This window comes from Emiliania huxleyi (genome assembly GCF_000372725.1).
Source record: "Emiliania huxleyi CCMP1516 chromosome Unknown EMIHUscaffold_172, whole genome shotgun sequence".
NCBI lineage: Eukaryota > Haptophyta > Isochrysidales > Noelaerhabdaceae > Emiliania > Emiliania huxleyi.
Window position 1 is genome coordinate 85,823 of NW_005200861.1, and position 22,039 is coordinate 107,861.

At 66.7% G+C, this 22,039-nt stretch overlaps 8 protein-coding genes across 8 annotated transcripts; 3 read left to right on the plus strand and 5 right to left on the minus strand.

Moving 5' to 3' along the window:
- Nucleotides 1-154: 154 nt before the first annotated feature.
- EMIHUDRAFT_456203 (hypothetical protein) lies at nucleotides 155-5,104 on the minus strand (the record flags this gene model as incomplete). The annotated part of the gene is made up of 13 exons (XM_005784127.1): nucleotides 155-241; nucleotides 484-663; nucleotides 898-1,311; nucleotides 1,414-1,523; nucleotides 1,597-1,990; nucleotides 2,071-2,271; nucleotides 2,354-2,425; nucleotides 2,503-2,558; nucleotides 2,685-2,913; nucleotides 3,195-3,243; nucleotides 3,313-3,404; nucleotides 4,242-4,433; nucleotides 4,688-5,104. 13 exons carry the CDS (start codon nucleotides 5,102-5,104, stop codon nucleotides 155-157), a joined length of 2,493 nt encoding a protein of 830 aa, XP_005784184.1.
- Nucleotides 5,105-5,335: 231 nt separating this feature from the next.
- Nucleotides 5,336-7,452, minus strand: EMIHUDRAFT_442083 (hypothetical protein). Its single transcript, XM_005784128.1, has 6 exons — nucleotides 6,944-7,452; nucleotides 6,625-6,847; nucleotides 6,481-6,552; nucleotides 6,158-6,253; nucleotides 5,879-6,011; nucleotides 5,336-5,680 (listed from the first exon to the last, which is right to left on the minus strand). Exons 1-6 carry the CDS (start codon nucleotides 7,420-7,422, stop codon nucleotides 5,409-5,411), a joined length of 1,275 nt encoding a protein of 424 aa, XP_005784185.1. The 5' UTR covers nucleotides 7,423-7,452; the 3' UTR covers nucleotides 5,336-5,408.
- Nucleotides 7,453-8,249: 797 nt separating this feature from the next.
- On the minus strand, nucleotides 8,250-9,161 carry EMIHUDRAFT_442085 (hypothetical protein; the record flags this gene model as incomplete). The annotated part of the gene is made up of 2 exons (XM_005784129.1): nucleotides 9,026-9,161; nucleotides 8,250-8,957 (listed from the first exon to the last, which is right to left on the minus strand). Exons 1-2 carry the CDS (start codon nucleotides 9,128-9,130, stop codon nucleotides 8,253-8,255), a joined length of 810 nt encoding a protein of 269 aa, XP_005784186.1. The 5' UTR covers nucleotides 9,131-9,161.
- Nucleotides 9,162-9,539: 378 nt separating this feature from the next.
- EMIHUDRAFT_231383 (hypothetical protein) lies at nucleotides 9,540-10,514 on the minus strand (the record flags this gene model as incomplete). The annotated part of the gene is made up of 3 exons (XM_005784130.1): nucleotides 9,540-9,710; nucleotides 9,957-9,983; nucleotides 10,065-10,514. 3 exons carry the CDS (start codon nucleotides 10,512-10,514, stop codon nucleotides 9,540-9,542), a joined length of 648 nt encoding a protein of 215 aa, XP_005784187.1.
- An 81-nt stretch (nucleotides 10,515-10,595) lies between these two features.
- EMIHUDRAFT_468098 (hypothetical protein) lies at nucleotides 10,596-12,799 on the plus strand (the record flags this gene model as incomplete). Its single annotated transcript, XM_005784131.1, has 6 exons — nucleotides 10,596-11,211; nucleotides 11,352-11,507; nucleotides 11,578-11,640; nucleotides 11,787-11,842; nucleotides 12,238-12,267; nucleotides 12,333-12,799. 6 exons carry the CDS (start codon nucleotides 10,596-10,598, stop codon nucleotides 12,483-12,485), a joined length of 1,074 nt encoding a protein of 357 aa, XP_005784188.1. The 3' UTR covers nucleotides 12,486-12,799.
- Nucleotides 12,800-12,877: 78 nt separating this feature from the next.
- Nucleotides 12,878-13,487, minus strand: EMIHUDRAFT_442087 (hypothetical protein). Its single transcript, XM_005784132.1, has 2 exons — nucleotides 13,397-13,487; nucleotides 12,878-13,277 (listed from the first exon to the last, which is right to left on the minus strand). The coding sequence occupies exons 1-2, from the start codon at nucleotides 13,434-13,436 to the stop codon at nucleotides 12,952-12,954; spliced, it is 366 nt and encodes a 121-aa protein (XP_005784189.1). The 5' UTR covers nucleotides 13,437-13,487; the 3' UTR covers nucleotides 12,878-12,951.
- Nucleotides 13,488-14,397: 910 nt separating this feature from the next.
- Nucleotides 14,398-16,805, plus strand: EMIHUDRAFT_231386 (hypothetical protein; the record flags this gene model as incomplete). The annotated part of the gene is made up of 6 exons (XM_005784133.1): nucleotides 14,398-14,612; nucleotides 14,700-15,195; nucleotides 15,259-15,451; nucleotides 15,706-16,355; nucleotides 16,419-16,499; nucleotides 16,797-16,805. The coding sequence occupies 6 exons, from the start codon at nucleotides 14,398-14,400 to the stop codon at nucleotides 16,803-16,805; spliced, it is 1,644 nt and encodes a 547-aa protein (XP_005784190.1).
- Nucleotides 16,806-18,821: 2,016 nt separating this feature from the next.
- On the plus strand, nucleotides 18,822-21,905 carry EMIHUDRAFT_468099 (hypothetical protein). Its single transcript, XM_005784134.1, has 10 exons — nucleotides 18,822-19,498; nucleotides 19,571-19,630; nucleotides 19,701-19,910; nucleotides 20,520-20,588; nucleotides 20,663-20,938; nucleotides 21,016-21,125; nucleotides 21,172-21,208; nucleotides 21,325-21,362; nucleotides 21,432-21,570; nucleotides 21,655-21,905. Exons 1-10 carry the CDS (start codon nucleotides 18,914-18,916, stop codon nucleotides 21,820-21,822), a joined length of 1,692 nt encoding a protein of 563 aa, XP_005784191.1. The 5' UTR covers nucleotides 18,822-18,913; the 3' UTR covers nucleotides 21,823-21,905.
- Nucleotides 21,906-22,039: the final 134 nt, after the last annotated feature.

Here is a 22,039-nt window from a genome sequence, read left to right on the forward strand (position 1 = left end):
TATACTTGTGTGTGTGGGTTTGGTGCCTTCATGCTTCAAACTGTTTTCGACGTCAACTGTCTGTACCCCCCCCCCCCCCCAGCCCCGGTGTCCCGCCTGTCCCGCCGCCCCTACTGTACCCCGCACACGGCAACGGCAGACAAAACTCGCGCGCTCACAGGACGTCGTCGGCTGCGTCTGACTGAGGCGACAGCTCCAGCTCGCCCTGTTGCCGCGCGCGGCTTGGCCAGGGGCGCAACGCCTGCGGCGTGCGCCCAACGGCGGAAATGTGCAGCGACATTGTACTCCCGGACGCGTCGCTCGCCGCGGACCGCTGGTCGCTCGCCGTGCGGCGAGGGGTAGGGCGCCGCTCGCGCTCCGCCGCCTTTGCGAGGATGGTGCCGACCGCGGTGGAGAAGACCGACGAGGCGTGCGACGATGCGGCGTCCGATGCGGTGTCCATGGAGAGGCCGGCGCCTATGGGACACGTTCCGGACGTGTCACTGGGCCCCGTGTGATGGTAGAGTCCATGGGGTGGTCGGCGGCTTTGCCTTCGCGCCCGCCCCCCTCTCCCTTGGCTTCGCCTGTGCCCTTGCTGGGTCCGACGGCGCTGCTGACGAGCGACTCGCTCTCCTCCGGGTCGCGGCGGCGCGCCGACCCGCCCGCCTGAGTGAGGCCGCCCGCCTGCATCCCGAGGCGAGGCGCGCAATACTGGAGGAGGGGCCCGTACGAGAGGAGGAGGAGGAGGAGGGCTGCGATGACCAGGATCACGCGCACGTTGCGGTCGAGGGCGCGGTCGAGGTAGGCCGGCGGCGGAGGGAGGAGGGGCGGCGGAGGGGACGCCACCGGCGGGGCGGGAGGGGGAGGGGACGGGCTCGGCGGCGGAGGCGGCGGCCGGGGCGGCTGCGGCGGAGCCACAGTGATGGTGCCGTGGCCGGCAGGGTAAGCTCCGACCCACGGCAGCGGCAGCTTGCCTCGGAAGGGGGCAACGCCAAACAGCAAATCGGCGATCGCGCCTCCTCCCTCAGAGCCGGGCAGCCAAGCAGCGACCACCGCACCGACGCCGCCGGCCATCCGCGCCGACTCGCCTCCCTCGCCGCCCCCCTCGCCGCCCCCCGTGGCGTGCGCCCACGGCCCGCGGCTGCCGAAGCCGCGCTCGCTGTCGGCCGGCTCGCCGCGGCGGGCAAAGGCGGCCAGCTCCAACGGCCTGCCCGAGAGAACGACGATCGCGACCGGCCATCCCTTGCGCAGTCCCTCGGCCAGCAGCGAAGAGACGCACGCGCTGTCCAGCTCAGAGAGGGGGACCGGAGAGACGGGCGCATCCCCTCGGCCCTCGGCATACGGCGCCTGCGACGGGGGCGGAATGGGGGCGGAGAGACGTATGAGGGGGAGAGGAGACGGGGGGGGGGGGGGGGGAGGTCGCGGACGGAACACCTCGGACACGACTGCGATCGCGGCGGCGAAGGGGCCCTTTGAAGCAGAGAGCAGCTGCTCGTAGGCGGCGGCGGCGGCGATTCTTGTGGCGTTGGAAGGTGTGTCGTCGCCTACGGCGGACGTGTCATGGACGTGTCATCGACGGGAGGGGCGGGCCGTCGTCGCGCGCGCCCGGGATGCCGCCTGGCGGAGGCGGGGACGGCACGGCACCAGGGTGGGGCGAGCCGCCTGGGATGCCGTCGCCGTCCGAGTCGGAGTCGAGGCGGTCGGGGACGCCGTCCTTGTCCGTGTCGAGCCAGGACGGCTCGCTTGGGCTGCGGATCAGCGGCGTCGGCACCAGTTGCACGCAGCTGCGCGGCTCCGCGCACGCCGATCGCCGCAGCAGCCCCTGCAGCACGGTCGTCCCTTTGGTGCGCGCGCCCTCGCCCGCCCCTTGCCAGCCCAGGGACCAGCCGCCGAGCTGCCGCTCGAGCGAGTGGGCGCCCGAGCACGCGAGCAGCAGCCGCGCCTCCCTCGGCAGCGGCAGCAGCGGCGGCGCTCCGCTTTGCTCGAGAAGGACGGCGGAGCGGCGCGCCGCCTGAAGGGGATGGCAAGAAGACTCCTCTCCGCTGTGGTGTGGTGCGGGGGAAGGGCCAGGTGGGCGGTGCAGGCCCCGACCTCCTCCGCCAGCGGGCTGTGCGCCGCGTAGAGCTCGTCGTCCGTTGGCGCCGCCTCACCTCCCTCGCCCCCCGCCGCCTCGCCCCCCTCCTCGCGCCCCGTGGCGTGCGCCCACGGCCCGCGGCTGCCGAAGCCGCGCTCGCTGTCCGCCTCCACCTCTGGCGCGGGGTCACCAAACGGGGACACGAGCCCGATCGCGGCCTATAGCAGCGCGCTCTCGTGACAGCCACACTCTTCTGCGCCCCTCCCCCTCTCGCCCCCAGCGGCGCGCGCAAGCCTTGACTGCGAGCACGCGCGCCGCGGCGTCGTCGACGCGAGCCCGCGGCACTTCGCCGCTCAGCACGGCGCGCTCGACCTACGCGGGAGCAGGCCAAGACCGCGGTGAGGCAGAGGTCCGCCTCTCTGCCCCCGCCCGCCACCGCCGTCTCTGACGTCGTCGAGGAAGGTCTGCCACGAGACGGAGGCGGCCCCTCCGGCGGTCCAAGTGCCTAGTCTCGACACCATCCACTGACTAGTCTCGACACCACTAGTCTCGACACCACTAGTCTCGACACCATCCCGGCTCCTCTCGGGCCAACCTCGGCTGACTGACTACTACTGCTGCCTCAGCTGACTGGCTATAGGAGCGAGGAGGCGCAGTGCGCCTGGCAGCATGACCATGTCGACTCCGGCGTTGATGGCGGCGGCGAAGCGCGTGAGGGAGCCGCCCCGCAGCTGATCGACGCCGCCCAAGTCGGACACGACAAGGCCGCCGAAGCCGAGGTGCTCCTTGAGGAAGCCTACAGAGTCGCGCGCCGGAGGAGGAGGGTCGGAGAGGCGCCCCACGGCTGCCTGCAGGCGCCCCTTGCTCGAGGGGTGCCGGAGAGGAGCTCTTTGTTGGCGTGCCTGGAGTACGGGGGGAGAGAGAGTAGCTCTGAGCGTGACTCTGAGCACGGCCCGAGCACTCCACAAACGCCCCTGCCTCGTGGGTACGATGGGATGCGGAAAAGAGCACGCGTGATTCTGCTCGAGTGCTTCAGTTGCGGGGACATGTGCATGTGCATGTGCATGTGCATGTGCATGTGCATGTGCAGGGACATGTGCTCGCCGCATCTAGGCTGCCGGTGCATCTTTGTGCCGCGCACAGACGAGTACGAGACCATCACCGACAGCACGCCCGCCTGCAAGCCGCGCCTCGGGTCAGCAGCCTCGCGGCCCATCTCGACTACGTCTCGGGTGCAACCTCGAGAGAGAGGACATCACCGACCGCACGCCCCCCGACCGCACGCCTGCACTGCGGCGCGGTACGGCAGCAGGTGCTCCGCCAGCCCCACGGCGTCCAGGTCCGCGTCCCCCTCGTCCGCACCGGAGAGGGTCGCGCCTGCGGGACGTGTCGTGGGCGTGTCGCGGGCGTGTCGTGGGCGTGTCGCGGACGTGTCGTGGGCGTGTCGTGGACGTGTCGTGGGCGTGTCGTGGGCGTGTCGTGGGCGTGTCGTGGGCGTGTCGCGGGCGTGTCGTGGACGTGTCTCCGTGTGGGCCTGCGAGGCGTCCCGTGGTGTGCATGCGTCTAGGCGCGTGTCTAGGAGAAGGATCGTGGAGGTGTGTGGAGGGGCGAGGTGTCCAGAGATGTCCTAGACGCGTCGCGCCGTCTGCTGCAAAGTGCTTTGCGCACGCGGCGACTCGGCCGCGCGCCCGCCCCCGCCCCACGAGCCTCGCCCCCGCCGGGAGGAAGGGGCGCGTTAGGTCGGCCCTCTCGTCTGCGGGCGCCTGAAGGCCGGTGACTGCGGCTGCCGCATGCCTGCGCACGAGCCAAGGGTCAGTGTCAGTGTCAGGGTCAGGGGCAGGGCCAGTGTCAGGGCCAGTGTCAGGGGCAGGGCCAGGGTCAGGGCCAGTGTCAGGGGCAAGGTCAGGGTCAGTGTCAGGGCCAGGGCCAGTGTCAGGGGCAGGGCCAGGGGCAGGGTCAGGGTCAGGGCCAGGGTCAGGGTCAGTGTCAGGGCCAGTGTCAGGGGCAGGGCCAGGGTCAGTGTCAGTGTCAGGGTCAGGGGCAGGGCCAGTGTCAGGGCCAGGGGCAAGGTCAGGGTCAGGGTCAGTGTCAGGGTCAGGGGCAGGGCCAGTGTCAGGGCCAGGGGCAAGGTCAGGGTCAGGGTCAGTGTCAGTGTCAGAGGGGCAAGGCTTGCCGCGCGCCTGCTCACGAGCTGCTCGTCCGCCCCGAAGCCCTCGTACGTCCTCCCCCACCGGCTGTCCCGAGGCGAAGCGACGCAGGGGCCAAAGGCCCAGTTCAGCCCCGCCGCGGCCACCTCGGTCGCCGTCGCGGCGCCCGCCGCGGCGGTCAGGCTCTCGTCGTCTGCGGCGCCGAGCCCGATGTTGTGCGGCAAGACGGTGGCCTGCTCACAAGAGGGCGCGTGGAGAGACGCCGCTCCCAGGCCCCCATCTTGTGCGGCGGGACGGCGAGGCGTTGGTGGCGAGGGCGTTGCCGTGGACGGCGTCGATGCCGAGGAGGAGGGGGACGCGCCGCGGGTGGCGGCTGGCGGCCTCGCGGAGGCGGCGCGCGCGGGCGGCGAGCGACGAGGCCGAGGCGTTGAGCGTGCCTGTGGGGGCATGTCCCGGACGTGTCTCAACGACATGTCGCGGGCAGGACGAGGCGGCGAGCGGCGAGAGCACCCGCAAAGACGACGGCGCCGGCGCCTGCAGACTTGTCGAGCGAGCCATCGAGCACTGCCGTTATGTCCTCGCCCGTCGCGAGCGCGAGGTTGACATCTAGCTGCAGCATCTGGCCGATCCGCTCGCGCAGCGACAGCCGACCGAGGAGCGCCTGCACGCCAGCAGCCTCGCGGTCGACGAAGCGGCGGCTGACGTCGGGATCGAGAGAGGGAACATGGCGCTTGAGCTCGCTCAGCGTCTGCGTCCAGTCGAGCGGCGCGGAGCGTGAGCAGCTGCTCCAGCCGCACGAAGCCGTCCCGTCCGCCGCCAGCCTCTGCGGCGCTCCGCCGGCGATGCAGTCGCCGCAGGCATCTCGAAAGTCGGTGGCGACGGAGGAGCAGGCCTCCGCCAGCATCACCCGTGGCGACTGCGTAATAAGATAGTTGACGCGGCCACTGCAGGGATAGCAGCCCTCGGAGTCGCACGCCTTGAACGACGCCGCCCGCTGGCAGAGTTCCAAGCCGCACAACAGCATATGTTTTGTCGATCGATGCACACACGCCGTCACAAAGAATTTCGCCGCAAGCAGTCATGCTCGCCTGTCCTCCTCCCCCATTCCCTCGTTTGGGTTTGTCTGTTTTCTTTCTTTCTTTCTTGTGATGAGAGAGAGTCTGCGGAGACTTACACACGCCACGCACACAAGATCTCGACTGGCGAGGCTACACTCGCGCGTCCGCATCCTGGTCGTCGTCCACCAGCTGCTCCGTCGACTCCCCCACCCGCCGCGCGCCGTACGGAGGCGGCTCGCTAATCTCGCGCTCCCCCCCGCCCGGCGGCGTCGAGACCTCCTCGACGCCGAACGCCTCTGAGATCTCGTCCGCCGCCACCGCCACCGCCTCTGCGCCCGGGTGGGGCAGATCGGCCAGCTCCGCCCCCTTGCCGTCGGCTCTGCGCGAGAGACCGATGAGTCCGACGAGCGCGATGAGCACGCCTGCTCGCGCGGGCGGGGCGAGAGAGTGGGGTCGGGTATGGGCTTGGGGCCGGGGAGGGAAGTGTGGGGCGGAGGGGGGAGGAGAGGGAGGGGGGCAGGGCTGTGGGGGAGGGGGGGGGCTGGGAAGCGGGGGAGGGGTGTGAGAAGAGACTTGAATAGAGGGGTGAGGGCGGTGGGAAGAGGGCGGGCGGGCCGCACCGGCTCCGAAGAGGGAAGGGTAGAGGCCGCAGGTGTCCTGCTTGCACGCCCATGCCTCGTCGGAGAACTCTTTAAAGAAGAGGCCGCTCGTCGTCATGGTTGCGATCATGAGCAGCGACTGGTAGAGAGGCACCTGTGCTCTCCGCAACCTCGGGTCACACCTCGGACGGGGCGGCTGCACTCTCTCGCTGCACGGGCAATCTCGGGCAATCTCGGGCAGTCTCGGGCAATCTCGGGCAGTCTCGGGCAATCTCGGGCAATCTCGGGAAAGCAGCGGACCGCATACTGCACGGGCATGGCGCGGAGGGTGAGGTTGAGCAAGATGAGCTGCATCGGCGCGCAGACGACCAGTCCGAGGATCGAGATGTAAGGGATCTGTGCGAGGGGGGGAGGGGTAAGGGATCTGTGCGAGGGGGGGGGAGGGGTAAGGGATCTGTGCGAGGGGGGGGAGGGGGCGGGTGTGTGCGAGGGGGGGAGGGGGCGGGTCAGGCGTGCGTGTGTGTGTGTGTGTGCGCTTGTGCGGGTCTGGGGAGGAGGAGTGAGGGGGGGTGTGGGAGAGGGGGGGCGGTGTGGCGATGATGGAGGGGGGCGGGGAGTCGCACCCAGCTGGTCCAGGCCTCGCCCGCCTTTTCACCGTCTTGGGAGATTGTGACCTCCGCGACCTCGGCGACCATCTGACAGGGCGGGAGGGGGAGGGGAGAGTGAGCAGAGGCTATGAGCGCGGGGCGGGCGCCCGTGGGGCGTGCCTTGAGAAAGGTCTGGGAGAAGGCGCCGAACAAGGCTGCGGCGAACCCGTCGCCGACGGCGATTGTCTTTGTGCTCAGGCGGCAGCGCTTGAGGGCGGCGCTGAGGCGGCAGCGCTCTTGGGCGGCGAAGGGAAGGTGCTGCGTCGTGCAAAACACGACGAGGAAGACCCACGCGGTGATGGCGAAGGCGAGGAAGGCGGTCTGTTTGAAGTGCTCTTCCAGTCTGCGGGTGGGTCCGTGAGGAGGGTGAGGCGAGAGACCGCACCCCCGCGTCCGCGGTGTGGGCGGTGGAGGGCGGATGGGCGGTGCGGTGTCTCACATTTCGGTCGTGATTACCTTCTCCTCCTTGGGGCCGAAGAAGCTCACGAGCGTCACGCCGGCGGTGATGGCGAGGATGAAGACGATCTGCGCGCGCGAGAGAGGCTCCCGCACCTTGCAGACGCCGGTGGCGGCGAGCAGTGCGCTGAACACAATCGTGACGCCGCCGAAGGGCGCGACCATCGCCAGCGGGAGCAGCGCCAGCGCGGCGGGGGCGAGGCCGGCGGCGCTGATAAGGAGCAGCGCGATCCCGAGATAGAGCCACGGGCGTCTCGGGGGAAAGAAAACGGTTTTGCGCTTTTCGGTGTCGGCGCTGTACTTCATGATCATGAGGCTCGCGGCGTTGAAGAGGCAGCCGAGCAGCACGATGCCGATGCCCACAGGCTGGTGCCACGCCGGAGAGTCCTCCGGAGGGGAAAGTGGCGGCGGTGGTAGCGATGGCGGCGGCAGTGACGGCGGCAGTGACGGCGGCGGCAGCATCTGGTGGAAGTCCGGCGGCGTCAGGGGCTCCTTGGCTTGAGCTGCTGTCAAAAAATATCAAGACCTTCCTTCGCTGCGTTTCAGCAGGATTTTTTCTTTCTTTCTTTTTACAAGTGGATATCCCTTGGCCGCGCTGGGTAGCGAGGAATGGTGTGACGCGATCCACGCAGGCGTGTTTTCTGACGGCCGACCGTCAGTGCACGGAGTTGCTCCTTCTCCGACTGCCCTGCTACTCGAGTAGTTCCCGCTTCCCGGGTTCGTCGCCCGAGACCTAGCGCGGGTGGCTTGGAGGAGGGCTCGCTGCAAGGAAGGGCGGTGTAAGAAGCCGATCCCCGTAGTCCGCCCCACACTCCTCCCCATCGGGCCGCACAGGGCGGCCGCGCCTGGGCGGCGCTTCGTGGTCCTGGGCGAGCAGGGGCAGTGGTTAGGAGTCTTGGGCCTGGAGATATGAGGGTTGTCGAGATGTCATGCGAGAGCGGTAGGTGGGCGAAGGTAGCGCGGCTGGAGAGTGGTGTCCGAGGGACAATGATGAGGTGTCAGTTGGGGCGCGAGACGCGCGGGACAGTGTTGGAGGCGGCCAGTGAGGTAGGGTTGGCTTTGAGCAGTGCAGCGAGTGTGTGGTCAAGCGTGGGAGCAGCGCGCGAGCACCGGATTTTTTTGCTGTGCGAGTCGAGTTCGTGGCCGGTGCGCGGGAACACCTGGCTGAAAACCCGCGCATCCGGCCGGTTGTGCGACCGAGGTCGCCGATTGTACGACCGAGGTCGCAGAGCCTTGGCGACGCGACGCGCACGTCGCCAAGGAGTTCGTAAAATGTCCGAGGTTTTTTTACCTCACTTATCTACAGTGGCCTTCACGACGGCAAGGTATGCGATGTTTTGCGAGGTGCCACCTTGCCAGGGCGTGGAGTCCTGGTTCGGCGAGACCTCCACTGCCGAGGGAGGCTTGAAGCCGCCCGCGTAGTGAAAGTAGGAGCCGACGATGTGCACGTGCTCCAGGTCGTTTGTGCGCAGCCAGATGTTGACCGCCTTGGTGGGGAAGCAGCGGTTCGAGAGGGCAAACATCGCTGCGCCGCCCGGCCTGAGCACGCGCCCGACCTCCTTGCAGATCTCGAGCGGCTGAGTGAGGTAGTCGATGCTCACGACGTTGGTCACCACGTCGAAGGAGTTGTCCTCGAACGGAAGCCGCGGGTCAACGTTGAGGTCCTTGACGACGTACTCCGTGACCTGGCCGTTCCTCGCGAGCTCCTCCTCGTTCATGCCCAGCGCGACGCGGCGGCCGGAGGACTCCGCCACGTCGGCCGGGAAGTGGGAGACGTGCGACGCGCAGATGTCGAGGATATCTGGCGCCTCCCACTCGCGAAAGGCGGTCGAGTAGTGCTCGGTCAGGGCCGCCACCGCAGCCTCGTCGACGTGGAAGCAGAAGCGAGGCAGGTCGTAGAAGCGCGTGTCGGTGCTCTCGTCCTGCCGCGCAAAGTCCGCAGCCTCGAACGGAAATTCTGCCGTCCAGTCCGGCCGGGCGAGCACCTCGGCGACGCTCTGCGGCGCGACACAGAGCGAGGTGAGGCGGCGGCAGCGAGGGCGCGGGGCTGCTTGGAAGAGGATACCTTTGCCGAGGCTGGAAAGCCGGGCAGGGTGGGCTTCATGAACTGCGAGAAGAGGTTGAGGCCAGACGCGCACGCGACCAGGGCTGAGAGGCAGAGCGAGCGCATATACACACGGATGTGCTGCACCGCACCGAAGCCCAAGCGTGCAGTGTCGGGCAGTGTCGTCCAACGGTGCCAGGGTTCCGGCTCCTACCCATCGATACCCAGAGAGGGGGTCTGCGTCGCCCTTTCCCTGCGAACGCGCACCCCCGGGGGCTAGGGCTCTCTCTCTAGCCCGTAACCCGATACCGATCATCCGGCCCGCTGGGTGCGCTTCTCAGCTCCCCGGCCCTGGATGTGAGGTTAATGACTGCACTCCAAGCAAGTGCTCCAAGTGCTGGCCCCTATGCAATAGGTAGGTAGGTCCGGTTTTGACCGCCCCAGAGGGCCCCGCAATAGGTAGGTAGGTGGTGGTGGTGGGGTGGGGGTGGGGGGGGTGGATTAGCCTAAGCACGTTTTTCTCGCCAAGTACTATCTATATTCTTTTGCTTATATTCTCGCCAGACCATCTATATTCTCGAGAATATTCTCGAATATTGAGAATATTTTCACCACGCGAGAGGTCAGCGGACGCCAAAAATCGCTCTAAAGTAGAGGTTTGTGCTCCCAAACCGCTCAGGAACGTCCAAAACTTAAAGATTTCCGTCTGCATCGACCCAAAACCTACTTTTGAGGGGGCAAAAGAGCTGTTTCGAGAAGCTCTAGTCAAGACCGTTCTAGACGCCGCGATGTAACGGCGAGAATATTCAAGAATATCTTGAGACTCGAGGTCAACCAAGGTCAAGGGCTGAAGAAAACTCATAGATTCTTGAGAAAAAGCCGCGCCGGGGCATCTATATTCTCGAGAATATTCTCGAATATGCCGGAACGATCTCCCATCGGTTATAATAACCGGCGGCAATCGATAGTCAAAGTTGGGCTCCGGAAAGCGATAGAGCGCCCGCCCATGCCCTCCGCTTGTTGTGCAGCACCCGCGGCGCGCGCGCGCCGCGGTGTTGACCAACGACCGTGCCACTGGAGGCTCCCACGCCACTCGCGGCGATCCGCATCGAGGCCGCCCGTCGGCGCAGCAAAGGCACTGCGCACTTCTGGGCAGCGCCCAGAATGCAGGGAAGGCCTTGGCGCTTCTCGCCAGCCAGGCTGACTCGGCAACCGGCACGCGAGCCGACTGCGCGTCCCGAGCCCACGGATCGGCGCCGTCGCACAGGCCCGCCAGCCGCCGCACAGCTCCAGAGAGGCCACTGGCGTTGCGCTGCACTGCTTGAAGCTGATGTTGAGGCGCTGCACTGCTCAAAGCTGCCCCGTGCGCCGCCGCGAGCGCCGCGCCGTGGCCTCGTTCTCTGGCGAGCCCCAGCACGACCCCTCGCGGCCACTCGCGCCGTTGCAGCGGCTCCGACCCCGCCACTCCGGCTCCCGAGCGCGCGACGAGCACGAGGAAGAGCATGCGCATGGGCCAAAATCAGTTACTGCGGATGTGTCTCCGCGAAGAAAGAATTCTTTTCGCTGAGTGAGCGAGTGCCTGAGAGCACAAATGGCCGCAGACGACGGCCTGAGTGCCGTGCTCGCCGAGGAGGAGCCCGCGTCAGACTTGTTCGAGGAGGAGTTCGAGGAGGACGACGACGAGGAGGACGAGAATTCGCGCCACCGCCGCCACAGGGATCGCGAAGCGGTCGCCTCGGAGAACGGAGGCACCCCGGCGCAATCTCCGGCCACCCCGGCTGCCGCGCCGACCGCCGCGCCGGTCGAGGGCAGCGGCTCCGGCGCCACCAGCACCAGTGCCGCCGGCGTCGGCGCCGCCAGCGCCGCCGGCGCGGCGGGTAAGACGCTGTGCTTGCGCTCGCTCCCTCCCGACTTTTCGCCGCGGGAGCTGCGCTGCCTCGTCGGGCTGCTTCCCGGCTTCGAGGACTGTCACCTGGTCGGCCGCGACGGGATCGGCTTCGTGCGCTTCGCCAGCGCCGACGAGGCGAAGGCCGCCTGCTCACTGCTCTCTGCCTTTGTTGTCGATCCGGCAGCAGAGCCGCCCCGGCCGCTGATGGCGGAGGTGGCGAGGCGGGAGCTGGAGAGCCGCGTGCCTCGGCCGCGTCAGCCGCGGAACGGCAGGCCGCCCGTGCCTGCGGCTCCTCTCCTTCCTCACGCGGGCCTCGCGGGTGTGTGAGCTCACCCGCACTGCGCCTCGCACTCCCATCCCCCAGTGCGTCCGAGGGGGAGACGCGAGGGGCCGCCTGTCCCTCGCCCTACCAGCGCGTGTGAGGAGACGCTCACCCTGCCCTTGCCTAGTGCCTCGCAGGCAGACCAACCCCCCTCGACCGCCCGCTCTACTACGGCCGGCCGGGCCCAGGGCAAGGGCAAGACTACCAGCGAGCCCGCTTCGCCCCGCCGCCGCCCTACCCGCACCACCACCCGGCCGGCCTGCACGCGCCGCTCCACGCCTCCGCCCCAAACGGCGCCTTGCCCTCGCGCAGAGGGGAGCCGTCGGCGAGCCCTCCCACGACCCTTCTCGCCCCCTTCCGCAGGCTTCCCGCCCCCCGACCGAAAGAGACCGCGGCATGACGAGCCGCTCCCGGACGGGAACAGAGGCGGCCTCTCCCCAAGCCAACCCCCCCCCACCCAACCACACACGCACTCACCACACACTCACCCCTCTCACCAAGCCCAACCCCCCAACCCCCCCAACCCAACCACACACTCACCACGGCCCCCAGCGCCCGCCCGCCTCCCGCAGGCTCGCGAGACACGCTCTGCATCCGCGGCTTCGACCCGGCCGCAGGCGGCGGCTGGGTGAGGGAGCTGCTTCAGCGGAGCTGCGTCGGCGCCGCCACCCTCAGTCGACCCTCTCTTTCCCCCGCAAGGACACGCCGGTGACGTGTCCGCGCCACCCCCGGCAGGCCTCGGCTCGGTCAACTTTGTCTCTGCGGGGGGCGGGCACGCGAGGGCAGGCGTCGCCTTCGCTCTCTTCCGCTCGCCGGCCGACGCCGCGCGCGCCATCCCCTTCCTCCGCTCCCAGGCGACAAGACACTTCCCAGACACTTCCCAGACACTTCTCAGACACAGCCCAGGCGACAAGAGACTTCCCAGACACGGACTGGACACTTCCTCCCCCTCCTACGCCCACCCGAGCCGAGTCCTCTCGGTAGCGTGCCGCCGATCCCGCCGCATCTGCCCCCGCCGCGCAGGCTGCGCCCGGCGGCCTCGGCCCTCTGCAGGTCCAGCTCTCCCGCCGCTCGAGTCTGCCCCTTTATCATCAGAAACCCACATCATGCCACTTCAGGTCGAGTTCGCCCGCCGCTCGATGCAGCCCGGCCCCGGAGGAGGAGGAGGAGGAGGAGGAGGAGGCGCAGGCCCGCCGCCGACCCTCGCCGCGCCGCCTCGCGTCGCGTTCAGCGGCGGGCCGGGGCACCGCCGGGCCAGCGGGCCGTACTGAGGACCCCGCCCGGCCCTCTCGGCGTCGGCGGATCGATCCCCTCGACTGCGCGCGAAGAGCCGCGGGCGATGGGCGGGTAACGCGACCCTTCTCTCTCGTCCCTCCGCGCATGGTATGTACGGGAGAGATCTCACGCTTTCTCACTCTGTCTCCACAGAAGTCAGAGCGACGTCTCATGCAGGATCTCACATCAGCTATACCGTAACTATACCGCGCTGACGGGCACCGCGACGGCTTTACCACATCCACAATTTTGACATCCACACACACTCATCAGATCGGTCATCAGCTCTCTACAGCATCTTACTGGCGTTGGACTCGTGTTCTTACGTCTATAAGAGAGGAACTTATAGCTAAACTCTCTGCGTTGGCGGCTTGGCGCTGACTTGTGGTGCATGGTAAACAAACTCAAAAAATATGTAGACACTGTACTCTGCCATCCCCGCACGAATGCCACCGCGCCGCGTCACGAGCCGCCTGCATCGTCGCCCCCCTCGCCGTCGGCCTTGTTGAAGAAGTCGTCAGCACGCGTCTCCCACACAGGCCGGTGCGAGCCCCGCCCTGTCGCGTCGGGCTTTGCGACGTTGACCTTCAGGACGCGCCCAAACAGCTCCGCGCCGTCCATGTTGTCCATCGCGTCCGCCGCGTCTGTTCGCTCATCAAACTGCACAAAGGCGAAGCCGCGGTGCTTCTGTGTGCTCGAGTCCACGGGAAGGTTGACATCCAGCAGCTCGCCAAAGGGCACGAACGCGGCGCGGATGATGTCCGACGTCACGCTCTCCTCGAGGCCACCTGCGCGGCAGGGCGGGCGAGGGAGGGTGGCCGGTGGCGACGGAGACAGCTGCGCCGCGCGCGTGCTGTGTGTTGGGTCGCCGGCGGCTGCGGCGCGCGAGTGAGCCGCGGCGGCGCACCGACGTACAGCGTGCGCTTATCGTTGACTTTGCCCTCCATGCCCGGCCAGCAGAAGTAGCCAGGCCGGCGGCAGCGTCAGGACCAGCGTCGAGGCAGCGTACACACCCACCGCTACGAAGAGAAAAAGAATTTACCGGCGGACGGGACTGGCGCGCACTGGCACTAACACAGGTACACCAGAGAAAAAGAATTTTATCATCGCTCTTGCTGCGTGCTGCCGGACTTGCTGCCTGCGAGCGGGGCGGGGTCCGCGCTCTGGGGGAGGCGGGGCCCCTAGGGGGTACCCATGCGGAGAGGAGATGGGGTCCGACGGCCCGCCGCAGGCGCCGATTTTTCGCGATTTTTTCCGCGATGTTGCACTTGTGTTTCTTTCATGAGAATTCGCGTATTGCGACCATGCTATCACGCCTTGCGACAGCCTGTCGGCGCTGCTGACCGTGCCATGATGCACAATTGATCACCTGCATAGCTCGCGGCCTTAGTACCCAGCATTCAGTGACGACCTGATCGTACGGCCAGTAGGAAGGTGTCCTTCCAGCGCGTGCACGCTTCTGACGCAATGCGCGTCACAAACTGCCTCGGATTGGCTGCTGGCACTCTCGAGGCTATGCCTACACAGCCTCGCGCGCATGGGCAGTCAAGAGGGACCATGCACCTTCTCACGACAGCGCCGGTAACTCTCTCTGGGATGACGCAGGAGGATTACTGCGCCCGCCACCCAACGACTGTCGGATGCGACAGATGCGTGCCACTGTGGGGAAAGTGCGGCGGCGGCTCGAGCTGGGACGGCAGGCCATCAGCTTGCTGCGATAGCGCCAGCTCCCAAGAGTCTCCGCGAAGTGGTGCGGCCTGCTACCGCAGGGACGAGCGCTTTGCTCAGTGTCGCCCACATTGCCCAGCGCCGAAGGACGCCGCGGCGGAGCCATGGTTGTGTTATGCAGATCCGCCTGCGCCTCCACCTAGCTCGCCGCCGCCGCCGCTCCCCCCCCCTCCTTCCCCGATGCCGCCCGGCGTTCGCAAATTTGGGCCGAGATCCTTGGAGTTTGAAGAGGAGTCATACCGCGTGCTGGGCGACGCGCCGCTCAAGGCGAAGGGACACATCGGTGCACACTACCACAAATGGGGCAGCCCGTACGTTGTCGACTGGGACGGCGACGGCTGGATGGACCTCTTTGAGACGAACCACGTCAAGTACGAGTCGTGTGAGACGCACTGGTGCGCTCGTACCGCTCGAGATCGCTCACACCAACCCCTCATACACAGCACCGCACAGGCTCTTGCTCAGCCGCGCCTCATTGCCAGGGACCTTGCCCTGAATCACGGCGGCGGTTGGCTCGAGGCTGAAACGGGAGTCGTCAAATATGTGGCAGGGTTGCGCGAGGATGGAGGGAAGCTGCCATCACGCTTCGATGCGCATGGCGGGGCGGTCCTCGATATTGATCGCGACGGCCTGTTGGACTTGTACGTCGCGCAGGGTGCTGTGAGAGGCACAGACATGACAGACCAGTCGGAGAACGGCCTCTTCTGGGGCACGCCCGACGGCCGGCTCATCGGCGGACGCGGCGCGTCCAAGGAGGCGGGGCTCGCCTGCCAGGGCTGCCGCGCGTACAACGTGGGCCTACTCGACATCAACCACGATGGCCTCCTTGACGTCCTGTCGCTAAACAGGGAGCGTAATGACGACAACAAGATTCCTTCGCGGCTGTGGCTCAACCTGCCGCCGTCGCAGAGGAAGTTTGAACTCGTGCCCGAGATGTCGGTCTACGCGGTCGGCGCCATCATGACAGACTTCGACCAGGTGGCCGCTGCCCAGTCCGTCCAGGATGCCTTGCTCGCGCACCTCCCTCCTTGGGCACTGTAGGACGGCTTTGCCCAGGAGCTGCTCGTCCTCATCTACATCCCGCAGACCACCTCCGGTCAGGACATCCTCGCTGCGTACAAGTGGGACTCGGCGGCAGAACGGCTGACGGACATCACGCCGGGCTGGCAGATCTTTGGAAGCAAATGGTCTCGGCGTCATGCATGGCAGCGCCAACTCCGATCGGTCAAGACAGGTGACTTCAACGGTGACGGCCGTGTTGATTATGCGCTGCTCACGGCAGCCGAGACTCACAGCCCGCCAAGCTAGTTGCGCACCCACGCAAACACACCATTGTTGCCGGCCTAGGCGACGGGTGTCGACTTCCTGTACTCCTCATCCATCGGGCTTCGGGCGATGGAAGCGACAAGGGGCACAGTCCACCCCTTTATCAACACCGGAATGGAGCTGCTGTCTGGTACCGGTTGTAGTGAGCTGATGGATTTGAAGGCGCCACGCGTTCGCCCCCGTCGCCATCCACACCTATTTTGACCGTTCACAACCTGGCCCAGGCGGCCGATTTTGACCTTGACGGCACGCTCGACCTCTTCATCCTCTGCCGGTATACGGGCGTCTTTCTGACGCAGGAGGAGGATGGCAGCTGGGTCCGGATGCCGGGCGACTATGGGGAGCTCAACGACCCGGCGCGGAAGGAGGAGGATGACGGCTGGCTCGAGACGTGCTGCGCCGACTACGAGAATTGCTATGCCACGAACGAGATTGCAGCCTACCACCTCGTTGACTTGTGCCTCGCATTGAACGGGCGAAATGCGGGAAACAGGTGGTATGGCGTGACGGCAGTCGACCTCAACAACGACGGCTTCGTCGACCTCATGCCATGCAACACGATCTGCCGGGCCTTTCTCAACGCAGGACATACTCGCAACTCGTACATCGCCTTCAGGCTCGCCGGCACTGCGAGCAACGAGTACGGCATCGGCGCGACGGTGCTCCTGAGCTGGCGCCCCCAGCCCGGCGCCGCCGCGCAGCTGCAGCTGCGCGAGCTTAACTCGGCATCGAGCGGGAGCAACTTGTTCAGCAGCGAAGATCACCGGCTCGTGTTTGGACTCGGCCCCTCGGGCGTGCCGCTGCGCGTAGAGGTCCACCGGCTCGCGTCTACTGGTCGTGTGGGCGCGAGTGGTGACCAGTTGGCCTGCCCTCAGGTCCGCTGGCCCTCGGGCAGAGTTGACATCCTCGACGACGAAGCAGAGCTGCTCGCGCGTGCAAACTCGATGGACGACAGCGTGATCCGGCTCGAGGAGTTGCCACCGTCCCCGCCGCCGCCGCCGCCGCAACTCCCGCCCTCGCCACCGCCGCCCTCTGGGCTGCCGCCGATGTCGCCCCCGCCTCCAGCCCAGCCGCCACTCAGACCCTCGCTCTTGCCGCCGCCGAGTCCGCCGCTGCCGCGTCCACAGCCACCATCGCCGGCGCCGCCGCCACCGCCGCCAGCCTCTTGCATGGCGTTCTGCGCCCGCAAGACCCAACCCTGGCCGGATCGGTGCAAGTGGCCCCGCTGCGCCGGCTGCACGCCGTGCCGCGAGGGCACTTGAGCACTTGAGCACCGGAGATAGGGTCGATACCGCATGGTACGGAAGCAGTGTCGCCCCCCCTCTCCATCGTCTCACTGAGACGTCGGCGGTGATTATTTGTCGGTAATGCAAATGTAGCTCTAGCCGCTTGTGCCCACAAAAAAGAGCACTACCTTCTACCTACGACCTCGGTCGGGCTCAGACTAGCACCCCGCCTTGCGAGCCGATCTGCTAGCTCAGCTTTTTGCAGCGATGCGTTGTGTAAGAGCCACGTGCTCGAGTACTCCGAGACCGACAGAGTGCGGGGCACCACCACCAGTGCTGTTCACACAGGTTGAGGGCCCAACTTCAGAATCGTGCTTTTGGGTGAGGTCGAAGAGGGCGGGGTGTTCTTTTGGGCGGGGTTGGGGGAGCGTGCGCTTGTGTTCTTTGGGTGAGGTTGTCGGGGTGAGGTTAGGTTGTCGGTCCTCACCCGAGGAAGCTTAGATTATTTATTTATTGGTGACTGACGCTAGCTTGCCTTTCGATTCGTTTGTTCAATGTATGTGAGGGTGTCCCTGGATTTTATTCCTTTTCTTGGTCGCTGTGACTTCTACCCTTATAAGTCTCTCGTGTCCGCGCCGACGCTCTTTTAACGTAGAACGTAAAAGCTGAACACTCGAGAACACCGCCCGCCGACGATCGATCAGTCCACAATCGTCGGCCCGCAGTGACCCGCAGCGATATATAAATATATATTACACACATGGATGCCGCCGCCCCCCCGGCCCCTACGGCCGACGCGCCGATGCACGACCGGCCTCCGTCGGACGGCTCTCCGGCCTCTCCGGCCGCTGCCGCCCGCGTTGCTGCCGATCCAGTCCCTCTCACGCTCAGCGATACCCGCACAACCTACGACAACTTTGAGGTCGCCGGCTTTGGCCAGGTGCAGCCACCACCTGCTTGCCTCCATGTTCACGCTTCGCGCCCCTCCCCCCCCTCTGACGCCGCCGTATGACCTTAGGTGAGGGGCACGACTACCCGCCTGGAAGGCGCTCTCATCAGCAAGTCACCCAGGCACCAACTCCTGGGCGTTTACGCTTGACTACGAAACCATGCAGTGGATGCAGCTCGATCAAAACGGCGACGCCAACAGCTGGCCCCTGGGCGAGTTCCTTGCGCTCAGGATGAGGTGCGAGCCATGATGCTCGACTATCAGCGTGCACCAAGTCGCTCACATTCCGTGAGTTCGTCAACGGGCCGAACTCTCCAAGTCGACGGCGATCTCGAACTCTGACAACTGGACCGGTGCACCAGCCGCGGAGGACGATGGCTCCCTCGACGACATCCCTTCATCGACGGACGCCTTCACCGCCGCCGGCCCTGGGCCATCCAGCGCGGCCTCCGACGGCCTGCACGTGATCGAGGTACAGAAACGGTGGCTGCCGCAGCTCACACCCTAATCTATCTGCCTTAGGCACGGAGCCAACGGAGCCATCGCGCATGCCCGCATCGCGTGCGGCTCCGAGGTCTCCCGCCGAGACCGGCTCGGCGCGGCGCGTGGCCGCACGCCGCCGTCGAAAAGGCGATAGGAGAGGGGAGAGCGCCGGCCACATCGAGCGAGCGCTGACGTGTAAGGTGTCTGCGCTGCTCCGGTGTGTGTGGGATTATGCCTCCCCCCATCTGTGCGGCGAGGTGTTTGCGGTGGGTGCGATGGCCGATCGTGCGCGATAGCCTCCTATTGTGCGTGGTGTGTCGGTGTGTCGGTCGTCCGGAGCGTGTGGCGGCGCCGTTGCATGCAGCGACTCTGCTCACGTGCCACGACTGCTTTGACTGACTTATGAGTGCTGATGGATGATCTCCGACAACCCAAAACCAAAATGAAAATGCGGAGTGGCCCCACTTTGGCGTGCAGATCCTGCGTCTCTCACTGCCCGAACAACAGAGGCGGGTCCGCCGCAGGTCCCCCACTAGTCCTCAAGTAAGTGGCTGGTTGCTTGTGTGTGGGGAGGGTGGGGGTGGTGGTGGGGGCTGCGTGATTCCAGTCTCGCCGCGGAGTCGGCTGCAGCTGGTCGGCTGGGCGGCAGTTGTCACTGCCACCTGTGGCTCCGCCAGGGACTGCTCGGCCATCTGTTGCTAACACGCGACAAATGATGTGTGTCATCGCCGCCACGCTGAGCTTTGCCGTACCTCACCACTCGCTGGCGCCGGCATCCGTTCGTCACCGCTCGCCGGCACCGCGGCTCTCCGACCCGCCTTCCGCTCCGCTCGGCCACGTTTTTGTGCTTCACGCAGATTTGCGATCGCTCCTCACGGACGCCACGCTGTATCCCACAACCGATCCAGTCGATAGCGGGTGGTTCCCAAACGCTCAGCGTCAGAACGACCCGCCGCCGCTCCCGCCCTTCACGTCGAGGCAGCGGGTGCACCAGCTTCCGGGCACGCCGGCTGGCGCACCTCTAGTTTTCCTCGCCAACGTCGACGGCCGCCTCGAGCCGCAGCGCGACTGCGAGCCTTTCACCGGCCGCCCGCCGCTTGACTGGTTTGTCGACGCTGCCCGCCAGTTCCTGCAGCTGGCCGCGGCTTCGGTCGGCGAGGAGGGCACGCGTGCTCGCTGCCGCCGCGCACAGCCGTTGCTGGCGCTGCCGGTGGTGGGAACGGGCAATGGCGGCGCACGGACAGCCTCAGGGAGGATGATCTCTCGCCTGCTTGAGGTGCTGTACGACTTCACCGCGGCACGAAAACCGACGACGCGTCGTCGAGGGGGCGAGTGAGTCGCTGCCAACATGACGATGGTGTCCAGGTAGGTGCACGACATCGACGTCGCGCTCGTCGTCAAAGGCGAGCGGCGCTTCTCGGCGGCGCAGGCCATCCCGGCGCGCGGGTCTTACTGCCAACGACACATTGATCCGATTCTTACTCTCTCTGCGGCACAAGGCGCTCCGCCGGCAGATGGCGCCGGCGTGGGAGGACACCTTGGGCGCGCGGCTTTGCGGCGCGGCGCTCGAGCTGGCGCAGCGGGCAACAGCCGACGAGCTGGCCCTGTTCATCGGCGCGGGTGTGTCGGTGGGCGCTGGCTTGCCGGCGTGGCAGGAGCTCCTCACGTCGCTCGCCGAGCGGGACGACGTGCCGCTCGGGCCTGGGGAGGTGCTGCAGCTCAAGAGGCTGGACCTGCCCGACCAGGCGTGTGAACTAGCGCCAGTCCTGCACCTCCCACCTCGGCTCATCTCGACGAATCTCGACCTGCCCAGCCGCCAGGCATCGGTCCTCTGCTCGCGCCTCGGCGCCGCAGAGCTCTCTTCGGGCAGGCGGCGCAGCCGAGGCGCGGACGTAGCTGCACTCCTAGCAGAAGCAGCACCAGCCCCTCCCCACGCCGTCTCGCCTTACCGCCGCTCTCTCCTCCAGGCGCACCCGCGCTCTCCACTGGCGCCGCCGGGCCGGCGATGAAGGCGGGCGAGGCGGCGCTGCAGCGGCCCCCGCCGCCGAGGGGCTCTCCGCGAGCGAGTGGAGGCCTCCCCGACCCTTCTCGGAACCTTCGCGTAGGCTCGTCGCCGAGGAGCTCTCCGCCGAGCTCCACTCCCTCGCCCACGGGCTGCTCGCAGGCCTGCGCCTCGCCAGGTCGCCCCACCGCCACTTCCAACGAGGTCATCGCTCACTCACTCCTTGCGGCTAGGCCTGCCTGTCGAGGCGGTGGTGACCTAGGGTATGGGTTAGGGTCAGGGTTAGGGTTAGGGTTAGCTAGGCTTGCCTGTCGAGGCGGTGGTGACCACAAACTACGACGAGCTCTTCGAGGCGGCTTGGCGCGGCGCCGCCTCCGACTTCAAGGTCCTTCTCCAAGAGGCTGTGTCCTGGCCGTGTCCCGAGACATGTCCGAGACGTGTCCGAGACATGCCCCGCAGGTGCTGCCCTACGAGGCGGACGCGCGCTCCCGCTTCGTGCTCAAGCTGCACGGCGACTTGCGCCGGCCGCAGGATATCGTGCTCACGCGCGCGCAGCTGAGCGGCGCGAGAGAGCAGCGCGCCGCGCTGTCGGGGGTCGTGCAGGGCCCGCTGATGACGAAGCACCTCTGCTCTGCTTCAGCACCTCTAGATACCCCACAGGTCGTGCAGGGCCTGCTGATGACGAAGCACCTCTGCTTCGTCGGCTTCTCGCTGCAGGACCCGAACTTCTCCGAGGTTGCCCGAGACCGAGACTAGGTTACGCGAGAGCACAGAGACGGTCCGCGCCATCCCTTCTCTGAACCGTCCTGCAGGTTGCAGAGACCGTCCGCGCCACTCTCACGGGCGACTCGAGCACCGCGTCGCGCAACCTCTTTGGTTCGCTCCTCTCGCTCCACAACCGGCCCCTTCCCGGGCTGCGGCAGTCACTGCCAATGACTAGCCGCCAAGACCTGATGAGGAGTGACTAGGCCCTTCCTCGCCGAGCTGTGGCCCGACGTGCAGCAGGTGAGGGCATGGCCATGGTAAGGGCATGGCCGTTGGAGACGCCCGCCCCCTCCCGATGCTGGTGTATGGTAGTAGTAGTTACTGTCGGGTGGAGAGGCGCACTTCGCTCTTCCTAGGTCCCGATGGACATGGCCGATGCCTCCGGACCCGACCGGCTCTCCAGCACGACATGCGCCGAACTCATGGAACCGTCCCTCAAAACCTTCTGGGACCCTCTCTGTAGGCTCTCCAGCGCGCAGTGTGCCCGCCGGCTCGACATTTTTCTTGACAAGGTCTCCCTCGACGCGTCGACTCCGACACGCCACCTCCTCGACCCGAACTTTTCGGGCGTCTTCGACAAGCAGCAGCGCGAGCTGCGCGAGGCGAGATCTGCCGAGATCTGTGCCGAGGTGAGGACCTCCACAACTCGTCGACGCGTGATTCCGTGACGTGCGACTGGGGTGCAGGCGTTGCTGCTCTTCGAGGCGGAGCTCGCCAGCCGGCCCGACGCGCGCGCGGCAGCCGGCTTCGAGGCCGTCTCGGCGCTGCTGCGCGGGTTGGGCTTGCCGGCTGACTCGCCCGCACTGGCGGAACCAGACGTGCTGCAGCCGGACGAGGAAGGGGGGAATGGCTAACTCCCGGTATAGTAGGTAACTGTAGCAGCAGGCACACAGCGTGTGTGTTGACACCCAATACATCGACGACGTGTGCAAAAACACAGACCGTCCACCCCCCCGCCCCTGGGAATGGCTCCGCCGCATCCCCGTCGCGTCCTCATTCTCAACGCGCCCTGCAACATACCTCATACGGCTTTTTGCCTTTGGAGACGTGCTCTCTTCGCCTACATAATGG